Here is a 16,284-nt window from a genome sequence, read left to right on the forward strand (position 1 = left end):
ATGATGTAAGGATGTACACTCACTGTTGGAGAATAAGGCCTGATGGTGTTAAAAGCTCTCTGCCCAGGCTACAAGGTCAGCCCCTTCCATCAGCTGTGACTATTAGAACAGAATGTTGGGGTTAACTTTGTTTGTATCTCTATCTTTTCATTGATGTATAATCAACTCCTGTTCTACAAAACCAGAAATCCTCTTTCTGCTGTTAGAGATGTTATTTACACCATTAGAATTTGAGATCTCCTTTCTCAAGTAAAAGAGGGGGGTATAATTCTCTGTTCTAAATTGTTGCAAGGTTGTAGATCTTTGATTTATTGTTGAAGATCCTTTTACTTATATATTTTATAAAATTATGGATAAAATTATCTATCTTACTAAGCAGGCTCCTGCTGCTGCGATAGTGGCTAAATTATGTTGCCCATTCCTGTATAACCTGCTCTTGAAGCAGATTCAGGTCTGTAACATGTGCTTCAGAGCTCCTTTATTGGTGGAATTAATGAGCAGAAAAAAAATCTGAACATTAGAGACAAGCAGGCTTCAGTTCAGTGAATGCCACATTTCAAAGACATACGGAAAATGCTGGGATCCGTACATCCAGGACGTGATTGAAATTATTCAGACTCGTGGCCCTTGGAGGCCAGGACACCAGGGTTGCTCCGGCTTTAATTAATCTAACCCTCCCTTTTTCCTTTGCAAAACATCAAGGCCTATCTGCATTTTTTTTCCACAATTCACTGTTGGTTTCTCTCTAGGTGTGTGAGGATATTATTTCCCTGTTACAGGCTAAAATCATCCTCAGTCATACCTTGAGGCCAGGCTTGGCTTTCCAAATCCCTCTTACCCCTGAGTTCTCACTCTCACTTCTTTTAGTGTTATTGCTATAATTCCTTAGCTGCTACAAATTTAACCCCACAATATTTTAATATTTTCTCAGAAGACATGCTGGCAGCTGGCCCGCACAAAATTTGACCTGTTAGAGTCTCTGGCTGAAACATATGTTCCTGTGTACGGAAGAGGCATCAGCTATGCACGTTTTGTGCAACTGTGGAGGGTGTTTAAGAGTGTAGCTCCCCCACACACTCCCCTGTGTTGCCTGTATGCAAGCCAGATTGGTCAGCCAGTCTCACAGTTGAATTCACCTTTGATTACTCTGGTACTTCACCTATTACTCCTCTTGTGACAAATTATTCTCACTGAATCAAGCCCTAACCACATATTCACAGATGTGTAGTTACATCTAATACATTCTGGTAGACTAAGATTGCATAATGTGTGGAGTTTGCCAAAAGACCTGGACCTGACTACCCCAGAGTAACTGTAACTCTCCCACTATTTTCAGCAAATGCCTTGCTGATCAAATTACTAAGTTTGTAAACACTTTTGTTCTTCCTCAAGTCTCCAAGTATGCGGATCTTTTGATCTACAAGATTAGATGCCTTGTTTGAACGCCTTGTGCTAGGCGTGATGGTGGTTTCATAGTGAGTGTTGGGAAGGCTAAAATTGATCTGGCTGAAGTTTTTTTTTTTTTTTTAGCAGCATATTGTATTTTACCATCACGCTTTGCCCCACTCTAAAATGCAGACCTTGCTTGATTTGCACAAAGAGGGTGTACATAGAGTGTGACTGTCATGTCCATTTTCACATCTGTGTTCACTCAAAAGATAAAGGAAAAGGTCTGGCTGCCTTTAGGCCACTGACCATGACACATACAAATTGATATTGGAACTCAGACTAGAAACCCGTCTCTTCTGACCCCAGACAATGGCTGCATCACAGCCCTGAAGTGTAGGGCCAGAAGCAGACGATCACCCTTGTTACAGAGTCCTGTCACTCCAACAGTGCTTTGAGACTTGATCCATCGCTGGTCACATCTGGGATGACAAACAGAAGCAACATTTGACAAAACATTTGAACTCTTTATAGTCAATCCATATCCATAGCTACTAGTGTTCTCTCAACTACCATACTCATATTAATAAACTGTGCATATGAGTACACTGACTCCAGTAGACACTGGAGCGTTTCTGTCCTCAGGCATCCAATGCAATGTCTCTGCTCATCAGCCATGATGGAACTGCTTGCCCGAGGTCATCCACTCCCTTTCTCTTTCTCTCTCTACGCAAAGAAGTAGCTCATGGCTCGCACAGGAGCTGCTCGTGGCTCGGTCATGCGGAGAGCATCCTAATCTTTACTAACCCTGCTTCTCTCGTCTTCATAAATCCTTAGAGAGTAGAATATGCCTCACCCTTTCCCCATCATCCTCTAGATGTAGAAGGTAGATATGCATTTACATTTATGGCATTTAGCTGACACTTTTATCCAAAGCAACTTACAATTATGACTGAGTACAACTTGAGCCAAGGGTTAAGGGCCTTGCTCAGGGGCCCAACGATGGCATCTAGCAGTGCAACCTTCCAATTACTAGTCAAGTACCTTAACCACTGAGCTACCACTGCCCATATATATTCTATACTCTATACTCTGACATATATAGTCTGTGCTCTCTTCAGTAAAGTGGAACTCTCTTGATTCACTACTCAGGTGTCACTACCCAGTGTCTCTTGACTTCCCCGGATCGATCCAGCTACAGAGGACGGAGGGCAGACGGTAACTTAGAGGAGATCGAACCTGAAGTTCTGGTCACTTTGGAATAGTTTCTAACACTTAGTAGTAGTACTTAGTACTTATGTCTTTCCTAAGTAATATCACTGCTAAGTGTACCTGTTCCTCCTTCATTTATCATGCACCTACCACCATTATATAGATTTTCTCACTACTGTCCTCCTGAATCTTTTACAATTACACTGAAAGAGCCCTGAAGAATTTCAGTGTCCCAGCAATGTGTGCATGTTCTCTCCCCCACTGAGCTGTTACACTTCTGTCAGGATTCTACTGCAACCTTCTTTGTTGGTGAATTTCTCATTGAAAAATCACATCTTTCATACTCTTTCCTTACATCACGTGCCAGGCACAGTTTGAAATGCACTTTTACTTTTCAAAGTCTAGCCTCACATGCTGCATCATGCACTACATAAACTTCTGTGTGGCAACCACCATACCAACCAAGACAGTAACCTGTTTTTCCAATAACAATTCCTGGGTTACTCCAGATTTGAAAGCTCTCCTGAATGAGAAGAGGAGGGCCTTCAAATCAGGAAACAAAGGAGGAACTGAGGAGGGTACAGAAGTAGCTGAGAAGAAAGCTGGGAGGGCAAAGCTTGCTACAGGAAAAGAATGAAGGATCAGCTGTACCAGAACCTTGTGAGTGGAGTCTAGAGGTGCCTCGAAAACATCTCAAGATTCAAGGAGAAGATGCAGCTTCTTCCCCCTCCTATTGTTTCCTCTGAGCTCCCTTCTCCATCACTGCATGCTGCTCTCCACACCCAGCAATCAGCCTGCCCCCCTTTGTACTTCACCAAAGAACAAGTGAGAAGGGAAATAAGGGAGATGGTATCATGATGGCGTCAACCCTGGATTTGTGAAGAACTGTGCAGACCAGCTATGCAGGATAGTCCTGGACATCTTTAAGCCTGAAACAGGGGGGCTAGTCCTCGGGAAGGCATTGTGTGCAGTTCCCATGCCAAAGATTGCACATTCCACTGATTTGAATGGCTACAGACCAGTGGAACTGACCTCTCACCTGATGAAGGCTCTTGCCAGCTAAGGATGCTTTGTAGCTTGCTTACCATTGGGGTGGATAATGCTCTCATCTTGAAAGGGCAGGAAGCACTGTTAAAATCATGTTCTTTGATCCATCAACACCATCAGGCCAACTGTTCCGAGTAGCAAGATGGAGAGTGCAGGGGTGGACCGTCACCTCACCACATAGACTCTGGACTATCTCAAAAATAGGCTACAGTATGTACGGCTAAAGGACTGTGTGTGTCAGAGACAATATTCTGCTAAACTAAACTGGTGGTAGATATCTACAGGTCTTTTTTTCCCTTTCCATGCATCATCTCATCAACTACACCAGTGAAAGTCCAGAGAAGGGACACTGAGATTATCAAAATCTATAAGTACCTGGGTGCTCATCTGAACAATAGACTAGACTGGACTGACAACACACACACCCTGTACAAGAAAGGCCACAACAGCCTACTGCGAAGGCTCTGGTCCTTTGGAATACAGGGTGCACTTCATTCATTCTTTGACTCTGTGGTGGCAACAGCCACCTTTTATAGAATTATCTGCTGGAGAAGCAGCATCACAACAGTGGATGGGAAGAAACTGGACATACTTATGAAGGCAATTTCTGTCCTGGACCCACATCTTCATCACCCAATCAACTATTGTTTATTTGCAATTTTTGCTGTATACCTCATCACCACTTGATATATACTGTCCTTATTTATACATTTTCTGCCATAGAACAGTTCCTACCTTAAATTGTGCAATAACACTTGTGTATAATCTTGTTTTATGTTACTTTTTTTTGATAAAAGATGTTTATCTCATATTTTATGTCCTTTTACATTTTGCAGCCTTTTCACCATTCTGTGTAATGCCTGCTCTTATTTGTCTGTTTACTGTTAAGTCTGATGCTGTAAGAACACAAATGTCTCTGGGAGGGATAATAAAAGGCAGTCTTATTTTAGATTTGCCCTGCTATCACTACAGTCCAAAATGTCATCACTCCATGTGCAGGTCAACACGAATCAGTTCACTTTAAGTGCTCCATCCCTGAAACTCAGCAATGACTAGGCATTTTATGATGACTACTTTCTGTCTTTAATTTCATCCATGAAAGGCTTAAGGCTTCTTCCTTTGTTGCTGTCCAGGGTCCCCCCCCGCACCCCTTCTTTTTCCTTTGGCATGCTCATATGGGTCTAGCCCTAGATTTCTGTAAAGCTGTTTTGAGGTAGTCACTAAAAACCTTATATAATTAAAACATCTAATTGAATATAATTTTTGTTTCCCTCCCCAAGGTATTTCAGATCTTTGTCTCCAGCTTTTCAGAAGGTCGCTGCACTCTGAATAAAGACAATCCATGCTATCCAGTAGCTCTTTAGATTCACCACCAGTAAACTCGGGGGGGGGGGGGTTGTTGAAAAAGCGCAGCTAAAGTGCCCTCTAGAGTGACACATGGGGAAAAAAGATTGTGCCCTGTAGGGTGCCCTTTTCTTGCAATAAATTATGACAATGTACCCTCTAGAGAAAGAAAACCAGATAAAGTGTCTTAATGACCGTCTTACTAGAGGAGAAAACATGATGCATTCCCCTTCCAATGGTCTAAACCTGATGTTCCCTGTGGGTGTCCTTCCAATGGAAAAGGGGGCAATTATGAAGTGCTCTCTATGCTCTATCCTTTAATGGGAGTCATGCCCCTCCAGTGGATAAAAATGCCATTAGCTTTTTGTGGGTGTTGGTGATGCCCCATGTGGTGCAGTAGGTGGCATTTTTTGGCCGCAGCACTTCAATCAGCCTGAGACCGAAAATCACACAAAATTTCTCACTGTTGGAGAATAAGGCCTGATGGTGTTAAAATCTCTCTGCTCAGGCAAAGTGCTTGCACAGCTGAAGAAGGACCTCTGTCTGAAACATTGTTTCTCTGGAAACTCTGTGCACTTTACTACAATGTTGAATATCTCTACATCTCTAACTCAGTACACTGTAGTTACTCACCTGGAATTGATGGGATGGGGTGTGGCATGGGTGGGGTCTTGCTTAACTTGGTCTGAACCCATTCAGGTTTAGCACTTAGTTTGCTCCTGCTTTTATTTTTCTTCTTCTCTCCATCCTTTTTTTTTTTTTTTTTTTTTTGATATGTACGTATAATAATCTACAATAAAAAGATCCACTAGATCCACTTTAAGAAGTACAGCTTTCAGGTACAAGTAAAGCTTTTGCAACCAAAAGTAAATTGCTGGAGTGAGGAATGGCACAAAAGAAAAGGCCAGTAGTCAAGTAACCAAATTATATATACATAGACTGTTTTGCACTTAGTTGAAGCCGTACTGTCCAGGTATCTGCACAGTGCATCACTGGCTGACTTCACCTCCAGTACAGCTGAACAGGTTAATAGCAATCCCATTAACCCTCATTTTGATTGGCAAGAGCTCATGCAATCCAACTTCTCCTTGAATAAGCACTGCAAGGTGTGCCTTCATGTGGGGGACTTCTGCTAAAATATGCTTCCTTTGTATTCTCAGATCTAGGACTTCCAATCATCCGAGTTGGGACAAACAACTAAATTATACTCCAAGATAAAAAAACTAAGCTGTGTCTGTCTAAATCAGAAGATTTAAATAGATGCTTTCTTTAAAAAACCCTCAGAAAAGTAGAAACAACCATGCAAGCTATTATTTAAAGGCACATCACTAAATCCAGAAACTGTTTGCAGCAAGAAAGATATAAAAATAAAATCATGAGACATAATCTACTCTGACTTTTCCACAATCACACATGATTTAGATAAATGAATTTTTAGGTTAGATAAAAGCTGACATAAAAACTGAAACATTTATGTCAGATAAACATAAAGATACATGTTTTCATAAGCAGTGCTGGAGCACAGCACTGACCACTATAACATGCTAAAATCCTACACAACGTCTACACCAATACACATCTTTCAACTGCACACTTTCGATTATGCATTCTCATAGCTGCCCAAGGCTGAGCACAAATACAGGATCCTGACTCCAGAACGGTGGCCTTGGATTCTGCCTTCTGTCCAAGAGAGGCTCTTGATTTTGTAAGGAGGCTGAGATGCATGAAGTTTAAAGGGGGGAAGCGGACACTTTCCAAAGTTCCTGCAAAAACAAACAATCAAACAAACAAACTAGAACACAAGAACATTTCCTAATTGTGGAGCATGTCTATAAAAAATGACTCATGATGAGATCACTAAATTGTGGCTCTCCAGGACCAGTGGCTTAGGAACCAGTTACTGTAGTATGTGTGCCCATCAAGGTGCACTGAAGGCGGATGGTACGCACCAGCTGGTCTACACGCTCGTACTCGAAGAACTGGGGAAAGGAACAGAGAACCGGTGTCACAGTGAACCGCATCCTCCCATTGCTCAGGGACGCCAGCTGATCGAGGCAGTGGCGGAAGTGGTCGTAGGCCTCACAGGACACGTCCAGGTGGCGCAGGGTGAAGTTCAACCTGCAGGGGAAGGAAGGGGCATTGTGGAGGGCATGGCACAGTTGCAGAGGAGACAGGCCGCCACCCACCGGGACAGGTTTATGCGATTCATGCAAATGGAAGGCAAAGTCAAAGTGATGTCCCTGCGCTTTGTAATGGACTTCATAATTAGCTGATTGGTATAATGAGATGTTGTAAATTGAAAAAAATTTAAATGATGCAGTCTGCATGGAATTCTGGGATTGAGGTCTGACACATCTGCTGGGCAATATTTGAGTGGCTGCCGCTAGTAGGTGACTAACTTTTCATTACCTTTTCTCTAAGCAGAAGTAGGTTGTGCTGGGGTTGTGAAGGTTGCTGGTAATTTGGTATAGGGTTCGGAACAGGGCATCAGTAAGGTCATCATCATAGCAAACTAGGAGAGGGGGGGAAAAAGTATCCTGATTAGTCTGACAAGGACTGGGAATGCTCCAAACTACATTTAGGAACAGCTAAGTGGCTAGCACTGAAGTGTTTAAAAGAGAGCTTTCAGTCATATTTTAAAATACTTATCTGAGCACTTGCTTAATTTCAGCATTACTCCACATCTCAATGATTTATTGTTCCAGATGTTGTTTGTGAGAGAATGTTCTTGTTAATATGTGAATGCATAAAGTACAAATATATTTTTGGAAAAATGTTTTGAGCAGTACATTCATGGACAAAGTTTTAATTAAAAAAAATTAAGAAAAAGAAAGAAAGAAACCTTTAAAGAAAAAAACCTGTCCATTGAGATGGTGCATTTGAAAAAGTCTACAAGTGTATAATTCTATAAGTGTACAAGTGTATAAATTATACAATTGCCATGTCAGCCACTCTCTCATCATTGGTCAGTTTCGTACAGGAGCACTGCTGATTGTATAATATTTGGGTGCCCCTAACCTGATAGTGGGCTTTGTACTCATGAGTGATATGAGTCACTGCAACATTGCTGGACTGTGAAACTGCTGGGCAGAGAGTGGTCTGCCACCCAAAAACATGCAGTGAGCCTGTGGTTACAACTCACTCACTGATTATGTGTTGGAAAATTGCGAACATGAACTATGCATAGCCACAGATAGACCCCCCTTCTCCAGAAGAGCAACACAAGAAACAGGGCCTTGGTACTTTGATTGCATAAGCAGATATAGTTTATATTGATTGAATTTATCAAAAAAACTGCTGCAAATTTCTTTGATGCTACACTTTCCCTCTCACTCACCATCTGCTGCGATCAAAAACCTGGCGTTGTCGTGAAGTTGCACCACCTCATCCTCGCTCCAGCCGAACTCAGAGTCCACATCTGGGGACGAGGACAGACGTCAGAAGGTTCACAAGAACCAGTGAACAGGTTGACCTTTCAGTGCCTGTGTGCGCAACATGCAAGCATCTGCCCACATCCTCCTACCAGAGGGGAAATCATCAGTGGTCCAGTCGAGCTGCCGCACCTTCAAACCATGTTCAGCTGGAGAACAAGACGAGGGCCATTAAGGATAGGTGATGGACCACATCCACCCTCCCTCCCTCCCTGTTCAGTATAATAAGGCTAATAATAAAGGCCAATAATGTTCACCTGCAGGACCAATAAAGTGCTTGTTCAGAGACACGTTTCTCTGACACATGCTGAGGAGGTCTTCACCAGCATCTGCAACAAACAGATAAATCTGGGCATGGCTTTACATAACAACAAATATAATGAAGAAAAAAAACAATTATCATGTTTTTAAAAAACGATTTAATTTTCAACTTGATAGTACTGCTTCCTTGCTATTCAGATGCTTCTCTGCTTAGCCCTGCTAATTTATCTGTTTTACTTGCTTTCAAAAATGTAAAAAATGAAAGTGGTTGCTTTTTCTGGTAATTTTCATATTTTATGTTGCAAAAGTTCTCAACATATCACCCTCTGTTAAGGATTTTGTCAGATCATTACTGTATGTTCTTTGATATGTGGGTCTCAGCAGAACACAAGTTTTAAGAAGAGGTTTATAATTGCCAGCACTGCAACACTTTTCATGGGCAAAATGAGCACAGCACCATATGAATTATCTGGGTCTGTTGAGGCCTTGTTGAACAGCTTCAGCTCAGAAATTGCTCGTATTATCGATGAAATTGCTCCAGTCGAAGCTAAAACTATTTCAGGTAAACTGAGAGCACCATGGAGAAATGCTACTGCAGTTCAAAGTCAAAAAAGAGAATCCAGGAAGGCTGAAAGCAGATGGCATACAACAAAACTTCAGATTCACAAAGATACAATTCAAATATACAAAGCAAGACAAACTTTTTTCTCCAGCATTATCAACAATAACATTAACAATAACAAATTACTCTTCGCAATTGTTGGCAAATCAACAAATTTGCAAACACACATGACGCCTGAATATTAACTGAATGATGTAATGAGTTTGCAGCCTTTTTAATACTAAAATTCTCAATATCAGACAAGATATTAGTGTATCTATCCATCAATGAGTCTGTGACTGGGCCATCAACATGTAAAATTAATCATGAAAATGTCCCAATTTAGTGATATTAACAATGACATTTTATTCGATATAGGGCGGCATCCTAAATCGTCTACATGCAGCCTTGACACTTTTTTAAAGAATGTGTTTCATTCAATAGCAGACGACACCTCACCCTTATTGGATGAAGCCTTTAAAAGGTGCTTCCAATTTTTTCTTTTTTAATAAATATACCATTTATTGGGAAAATCACAGAGGAAACCATTGGAGCAACTTTCTGATTTCCAATACGCAAATCGCTGTCTAGGAACAGTCCTGAAATAGTTCAGTTCATGCCTGCAAGGCAGGAATTATATTGTGGAAATAAAAAATAAGGTTTCTGAAACAGTACCGGTGACTTGTGGTGTCCCCCCAAGGTTGGCTTTGTCGGTAGCTCCAGTTTAACTTATACATGCTTCCGCTGGGCCAAATCATACAAGACTCTGGGCTATCGTACCGTAGTTACGCAGACGACACACAGATTTACTTAGCACTTTCTCCCTGTAACTCCCTGTAACTCTCTCTGAAAGTGCCTTTAGCATGTCACTAACTGAATGGGCCAAACCTCCTGCAATTGAATATAGATAAAACAGAGATCATTATATTTGGTTATAGCAATGAAAAGCATAGACTAGCTGCCCACCTGTACTCAAAAACTTTAAACTCTAAAGAGCTATCTTGTAACCTTAGCATAATAATAGACTCTGATCTTAGTTTTAACAGTCACAAAATCAGTAACTAAGTCAGTGGTTTATTGTCTTGAGAACATCATCAAGATTAGAGATTTCTTGAGAGAAAAACAGACAGAAAAACTCATCCATCCTTTTAACTCTAGCAGGGTTTATTACTGTAATGGCCTCCTAACGGGACTCCTAAAAAAGACAATCCAACAGCTTCAGTTGAATTTAAAATGTAGCTGCTAGAGTTATCACTAGGAGCAAAAGAGGAGAACACATTCTTAAGTCCTTACACTGTCTACCAGTATACTACAGAACTGATTTCAAGGTATTATTACTGGTCTATAACTCACTTAATGATGTAGGACCAGCATATCTGTCTGATATGCAGCAGAATTATGAGCCAGGCAGAACTCTTAGGTCATTAGGAACTTATCAGTTAGTCCTGCGAAAGGTAAAAACTAAGCATGGAGAGGCAGCATTTAGCTAATATGCTGTTTCTAAATGGAACCTTCTGTTGGAGGTTATTAGAAGAGCTCTAACACTAGATGTTTTTAAATCAAAGCTAAAAACATCCCTATTGGGTCAGGCTTTTGGCTCTGGGGTTCATGCTTATATGACAAAAAGATCCCCCCCACACACACACAAAAAAGCTATATTTGGTGTAATATACTGTTCAGTTTACCTGTGCAGTACACCATTTTGGCGACGCTGGCCATGACAATGCTGGTAAGGCCGGTTCCTGCTCCCAGCTCAAGAACAGTTGCTCCCTGAAACACGGCATGCTGTGAGAGGATGAAGTCAGACAACAGCAAAGCTCCCCGCCAAACCTGTCGAGCACAGCCAAAATGACTTCAGTAAATGGAGCCAAATAGTTCACTGCCCTGCAAGTTAATAGAAGCAAGGCATGTACTGACTTGCTTTCCAACATCCTCCAGCGGTGTGGCCATCGTGTGCTCTGCAGACACATCAACCAGGACAGTAAGAGTCCAGAATGGTAAGTATCCAGTCTTCACACAGTCAAGTCCAATTGAAGATTAAATACAGCACTTTCAATACAGACCTTTCATTAGAGAACTGCCAATGATTGTGAGATTCAGTTTAACACCAAGCCTAATTATTTTCTACAAAACATTCTCTGCAGGATTTTGGATGCAGATTAAGGATGGAGTCTTTGTCCAGTTTGGATGCAACCAGTTCTAAATAAATTCATACAGCCACCTATAAAATCAGCATATGAGACACACCACTCACTTGAGTCAAAATTTAAAGTGGTAATAGAAGAATCTCTAACCGACACGAATGACATTCTTTATGCTGCTTTCTTCATCCACATCGTCTTCATTACTTTTCACCTCTGCAGCCAAGCTGAGGATGACGGGGTGAACGCTGTCTCGGTCAGATGCCACATCCATGGGCCTCCGTTCCACATCCAGGTCCCCATCATCATCGAGGAGGGGGTGCTCAATTGTCGCCTCATCTTTGGGAGAACGCCCCCAGTGCGCCTCCACTTGCTCTTCTTCCACACCCAGGATCCTGAACTTCGACACAAAGACTGGGCAGATGTATTGTGGGATGAAATTCACACAAAAAATACCCACCTCAGTACACACTCCCATAAAGCTGACTTTAGTGAAGGATTTTTATTGAGTTTACAGCTATAGAAAACTCAGGTACGACGACTCCAGCTGTTTGGCGGCCTGTCCAGACAGGGTGGGTGTTTGGAGCTGCTTAAGATAATTAGACTTATGTAATGCGTCCTATGACAGACAGTATCTGTAATATAAAACTTGGGCCAGTGACTCATTGTTTCATTAAAAAGCAAGTCTGGGTCTATGTGGTGTCAGGGGGACTCTGTTTTCCCATTGCTCCACTGCAAAGCTTCAGTGTTCAAATTTATTGCTACAAGCACAAGTCTGCTATTATCCTCTTTCTGACTTAGGGGTTCATTCAGGGAATTTCCACTTCAGACAAAGGCGAATGGCAATAATGGTTCAGGATCGTGTTGCTATGTACAGCTTTATGTAATTAGATTGCAACCACACTATTGTGGAACTGATACTTCCAAGGGGTGGGGTATCGCAATATTTCACAAATCTTTCCAATTACTGAGACGATTGTGGGAGTTAACCTGAGGAGCGTAAATGGATATAACTCCTAATCTTATGCTGTGATATGGAAGGCAGAATTGACATTTATATCGATGATTCCCCAGAGTGCCTTTCCCAGAATTTACAGAGAAGAACTGGCAGGTTCGGCTGCGGGTTCAGCTGCTTGTCAGCGGTGGTCTGGCTAAAGGTCAAGCCTTCCACTGGACGGTCATACACTGTGAAACCGGTGTCCACTGTTTATCTAAGAGAAGCCGTCGAGCCACATGCTGATGCTGAATCCCGGCTTAATTGTAAACCAGGCAGCTACAGGAAGCACAATGGGCTACAACTGACACAGTGCTGATTGTAATAACCTCAGGGGCCCGCCTTGCCTCTGTCATTATCTGACACCCTTAAAATAGCTAATAATGCTACATGGCTAACAAGTTACAATCTAGCATGTGCCCACATTATACATATATATCTAAGCATTACACTGCCTGGCCAAAAAAAGGTCACGCACCAATATTTCATTGGACCGCCTTTAGATTTGATTACGGCACGCTTTCGCTGTGGCATCGTTTCCACAAGCTTCTGCAATGTCACAACATTTATTTCTGTCCAGAGTTGCATTAATTCCCCCCCCCCCCCCCCCCCCCCAAGATCTTGTATTGATGATGAGAGATTTGGACCACTGCGCAAAGTCTTCTCCAGCACATCCCAAAGATTCTCAATGGGGTTCAGGTCTGGACTCTGTGGTGGCCGCTCCATGTGTGAAAATGATGTCTCATGCTCCCTGATCCAGCCCGATGAATCCTGGCATTGTCATCTTGTCATCTTGGAATATGCCCATGCCATCAAGGAAGAAAAAATATATTGATGGAATAACCTGGTCGTTCAGTATATTCAGGTAGTCAGCTGACCTTTCTTTGGGCATATATCGTTGCTGAACCTAGACCTGGCCAGCTCCAGCAACCCCAGATCATAGCACTGGGCATCATGGGTGCATCACTTCAGCCACCTCTCTTCTTACCCTGATGCGCCCATCACTCTGGAACAGGGTAAATCTGGACTCATCAGACCACATGACCTTCCTTCATTGCTCCAGAGTCCAATCTTTATGCTCCCTGGCAAACTGAAGCCGTTTTTGCTGTTTAGCCTCACTGACAAATGGTTTTCCTAAGGCTACACAGCTGTTTAATCCCAATCCCTTAAAATCCCTTCGCAATGTGTGTGTGGAAATGCTCTTACTTTCACTATTAAACATTCCTTCCTCAAAATTGATATTTCTCCACTGTACTTCCACGTTTTAATAATGCAGTTCTTAACCCGATTTTAGTAGTTTCAGCAATCTCCTTAGATGTTTTCTCTGCTTGATGCATGCCAATAATTTGACCCTTCTGAAACAGATTAATATCTTTTCCACGACCACAGGATGTGTCTTTCGACATGGTTGCTTAACAAATGAGAAGCTATTCACTGCATCAGTTAGGGTTAAATTACTTTTTGCCAGCTGAAACAATCACCCATGCAGTAATTATCGAATGGGAGGCTCTAACCTCTGCTTAGTTAAATCCAGGTGGTGACCCTTTTTTTTGGCCAGGCAGTGTAATTTAAATGGTCTATTGAAGCTTTATCAGTTGGTAGAAAAGTGTCTGCTTAAGAAACAGGGGATCCCAAATCAAGTCCACATTCTGTTAAAAGGCAGAAAAGCTACAAGGGACTTTAAAACAGAATAAGAAAAACAAACACCCCAAGAATACCAAAAACAACAACTTTCAATGACTTTTTTTGGGAACCTGTCAGGAGCAGTGTCTTGGAAACAAGCTGTTGTACTGACTAGGAATGCCTAATGATAATTAGACAGGTCTTTTACTGACTTAAAACTGAAATATTAGTCTTCATTATATGGTTCACAGACTGCTTCCTAGAGCAGCAGTGTGGAATGAATAGGCAAGATTAATCCTATAGGTTTTAATTTGAGACAGTCTTTGTTATTTGTGCAGGTGGGGTTTGAATTTTAGAAATCAGAGCTGGTTATCTTCATTTCTAGAATGAACAGATATTCATGCAAAAACTGAACTGGTACCATTACTGTGCTACTATTAAGCAGATTACATCATGTTCAGCCCATAATAACCTAATCATTATAAGATCATTCAAAATTGAAGAACAAAGATTCTATATTAGTTTATTTTTTGTATCACTATAATGTATAATTATCCACATATAAAATCAGTTTGCAGAAATTTAACCAAAATTGTCCAGGCTGCGAAAATCTGCAGTCATTTAGTGGCCAGATAACTTGGTAAAAAAAAGAAAAGAAAGGTAACAATTTTACAGAGAACCTAGGGATATCTTCTTAGGGACACTGTTGAAAAGTTAATGTCTAATAAATTATCCTTTTAGAGTCATAGAAAGTGCCTAATAACTAAATGGTCGGAAATGTTGAGCAAACGATGATGCATGATGCATTTAGCACAGGCAACTACATTACAGGCAAGCTTCATTCTTATCTGAGGCTTTTGATGGCATCTTGATCCTACCCAGCTAAATTCCTCTCTTGTTCTTAAACCTGACATTTTCAAAGGCGGTTACGGAAAATGCTTAAGAACAAAGCCATGTGACCACTAATTCATCAATTCCTGTAAACTGAAGTAACAGGAGCAAGTTTATTATAATGAATGCCAGCTTGTGTTTTCTTTTATGATGCATGTAAGCTTTACACAGGTTTTGAAGCAGCCCCTGCTTGTGATTAAGACTAAGCCATGGAAACAGTACAGGGAGTACACATGGTTAGACACATCCCTGTACCCGCTTACCTGCTTGTCCTGCACTATTTAGTCGAGTCATGAGGTGACGAGCATTTGGTAGCAAGAGGTGCACATCCGAGAGCACTGTGTCACTTCGCATGGTGACCTGGTCCATGGCCAACCCTGCATATCCTCTCCAGGTTACTGCTCTTGGAAGCGAGAGGGAGGAATCTTACTGAGACACGTCATTTCTCATTGGAGACAAAATCGAGATATTTGGAAAGAGGTTTAAAAATACCCAGTATCGTTGTTTTGGTTACTCTGTGAACACTACTAATGAAAAACTACTCAGCTAGCTAATACGATGGCTTATATTACTAGCTAGATAGACAAGTATTTAATGAGAAATTGAATGCTTAGTTCGCTTTGTGAACTTCTGTTAAGATAAGGTGGATGCTGAGCATGTTTGGTTTTGTCCCTAATGTATTTGCAAAGTAGCTACCCAGCTACTTCGTCAACTGCAAACTAGTTCGCTAGTCAAAGTCAACGAACTGAAGGTAGCTAGCTAATACGTTTTGCTAGTTCTGACAGTGCCACCCCTCCTTTAAATTCATAAACCGTTATCTATAAAGTTTAGCTAGCTAGGAAACAGACATTCCAGATGCATGATCTTGGCTTAACTCACTACCTTAATGTGACCACAACATTTCGTCGAGATGGTTAACCTAGGCACCTTAGCGTAGCTAAATATTTGGAAGTAACATCAGAAAATTACCGTGTATATAATGAGTCTCCGAATAATGGTTCCACATAACACATTTCACTACCCCATTTCCGAAAACCAGTATTTGAAGATCACATTTTTAGATGCAAAGCACCTGGAAATGGATACTCACTCACTCACGTTAAGCAAGCAGTAAGTTCTCTAAAAGGTCGTGTTACTGGAGAAAAATACAAGCACAGAGATGCTTCGCATCTTCGCATGTCCTTGTTTAGATGTTTCTTCATAACATTAAGTGATTTGCGCTGCCCTATATTCCGGTATTTGCGATGATGAATTCACTTTAAATTATGACAATGACTCGTCTCAAGTAACCTGTCTCGGGCAAATGCCTATGAATTACCTAAAGGTTAAAAACACCTTGTCAGATTCATCCGA

The 16,284-nt window shown here is 41.5% G+C and overlaps 1 protein-coding gene across 4 annotated transcripts; it reads right to left on the reverse strand.

The window, feature by feature from the left end:
- Window positions 1-6,382: 6,382 nt before the first annotated feature.
- mettl22 (methyltransferase like 22) lies at window positions 6,383-16,264 on the reverse strand. Of its 4 annotated transcripts, none has more exons than XM_027002781.2 (11): window positions 16,022-16,264; window positions 15,195-15,334; window positions 11,577-11,837; window positions 11,200-11,240; window positions 10,968-11,112; window positions 8,678-8,749; window positions 8,513-8,569; window positions 8,327-8,407; window positions 7,399-7,501; window positions 6,939-7,107; window positions 6,383-6,752 (listed from the first exon to the last, which is right to left on the reverse strand). In XM_027002781.2, exons 2-11 carry the CDS (start codon window positions 15,298-15,300, stop codon window positions 6,720-6,722), a joined length of 1,068 nt encoding a protein of 355 aa, XP_026858582.2. In that variant the 5' UTR covers window positions 15,301-15,334; window positions 16,022-16,264; the 3' UTR covers window positions 6,383-6,719. The 4 variants fall into 4 exon arrangements, with proteins under 4 accessions (XP_026858582.2, XP_026858580.2, XP_026858581.2 ...); XM_027002779.2 differs by lacking the exon at window positions 16,022-16,264 and adding an exon at window positions 15,901-15,999; XM_027002780.2 differs by lacking the exon at window positions 16,022-16,264 and adding an exon at window positions 15,814-15,897.
- Window positions 16,265-16,284: the final 20 nt, after the last annotated feature.

Source organism: Electrophorus electricus, chromosome 1 (assembly GCF_013358815.1).
Source record: "Electrophorus electricus isolate fEleEle1 chromosome 1, fEleEle1.pri, whole genome shotgun sequence".
Classification (NCBI taxonomy): Eukaryota; Metazoa; Chordata; class Actinopteri; order Gymnotiformes; family Gymnotidae; genus Electrophorus; species Electrophorus electricus.

Excerpts from the sequence above, each read along its gene's own strand:
- mettl22 (XM_027002779.2), bottom strand. The coding sequence starts at position 15,944 with ATGTGTTATGTGGAACCATTATTCGGAGACTCATTATATACACG. Across the intron at positions 15,335-15,900 it reads GGAGACTCATTATATACACG|AGCAGTAACCTGGAGAGGAT; the intron begins GTAATTTTCTGA and ends CTCGCTTCCAAG. Across the intron at positions 8,408-8,512 it reads CACTGATGATTTCCCCTCTG|ATGTGGACTCTGAGTTCGGC; the intron begins GTAGGAGGATGT and ends CCTCGTCCCCAG.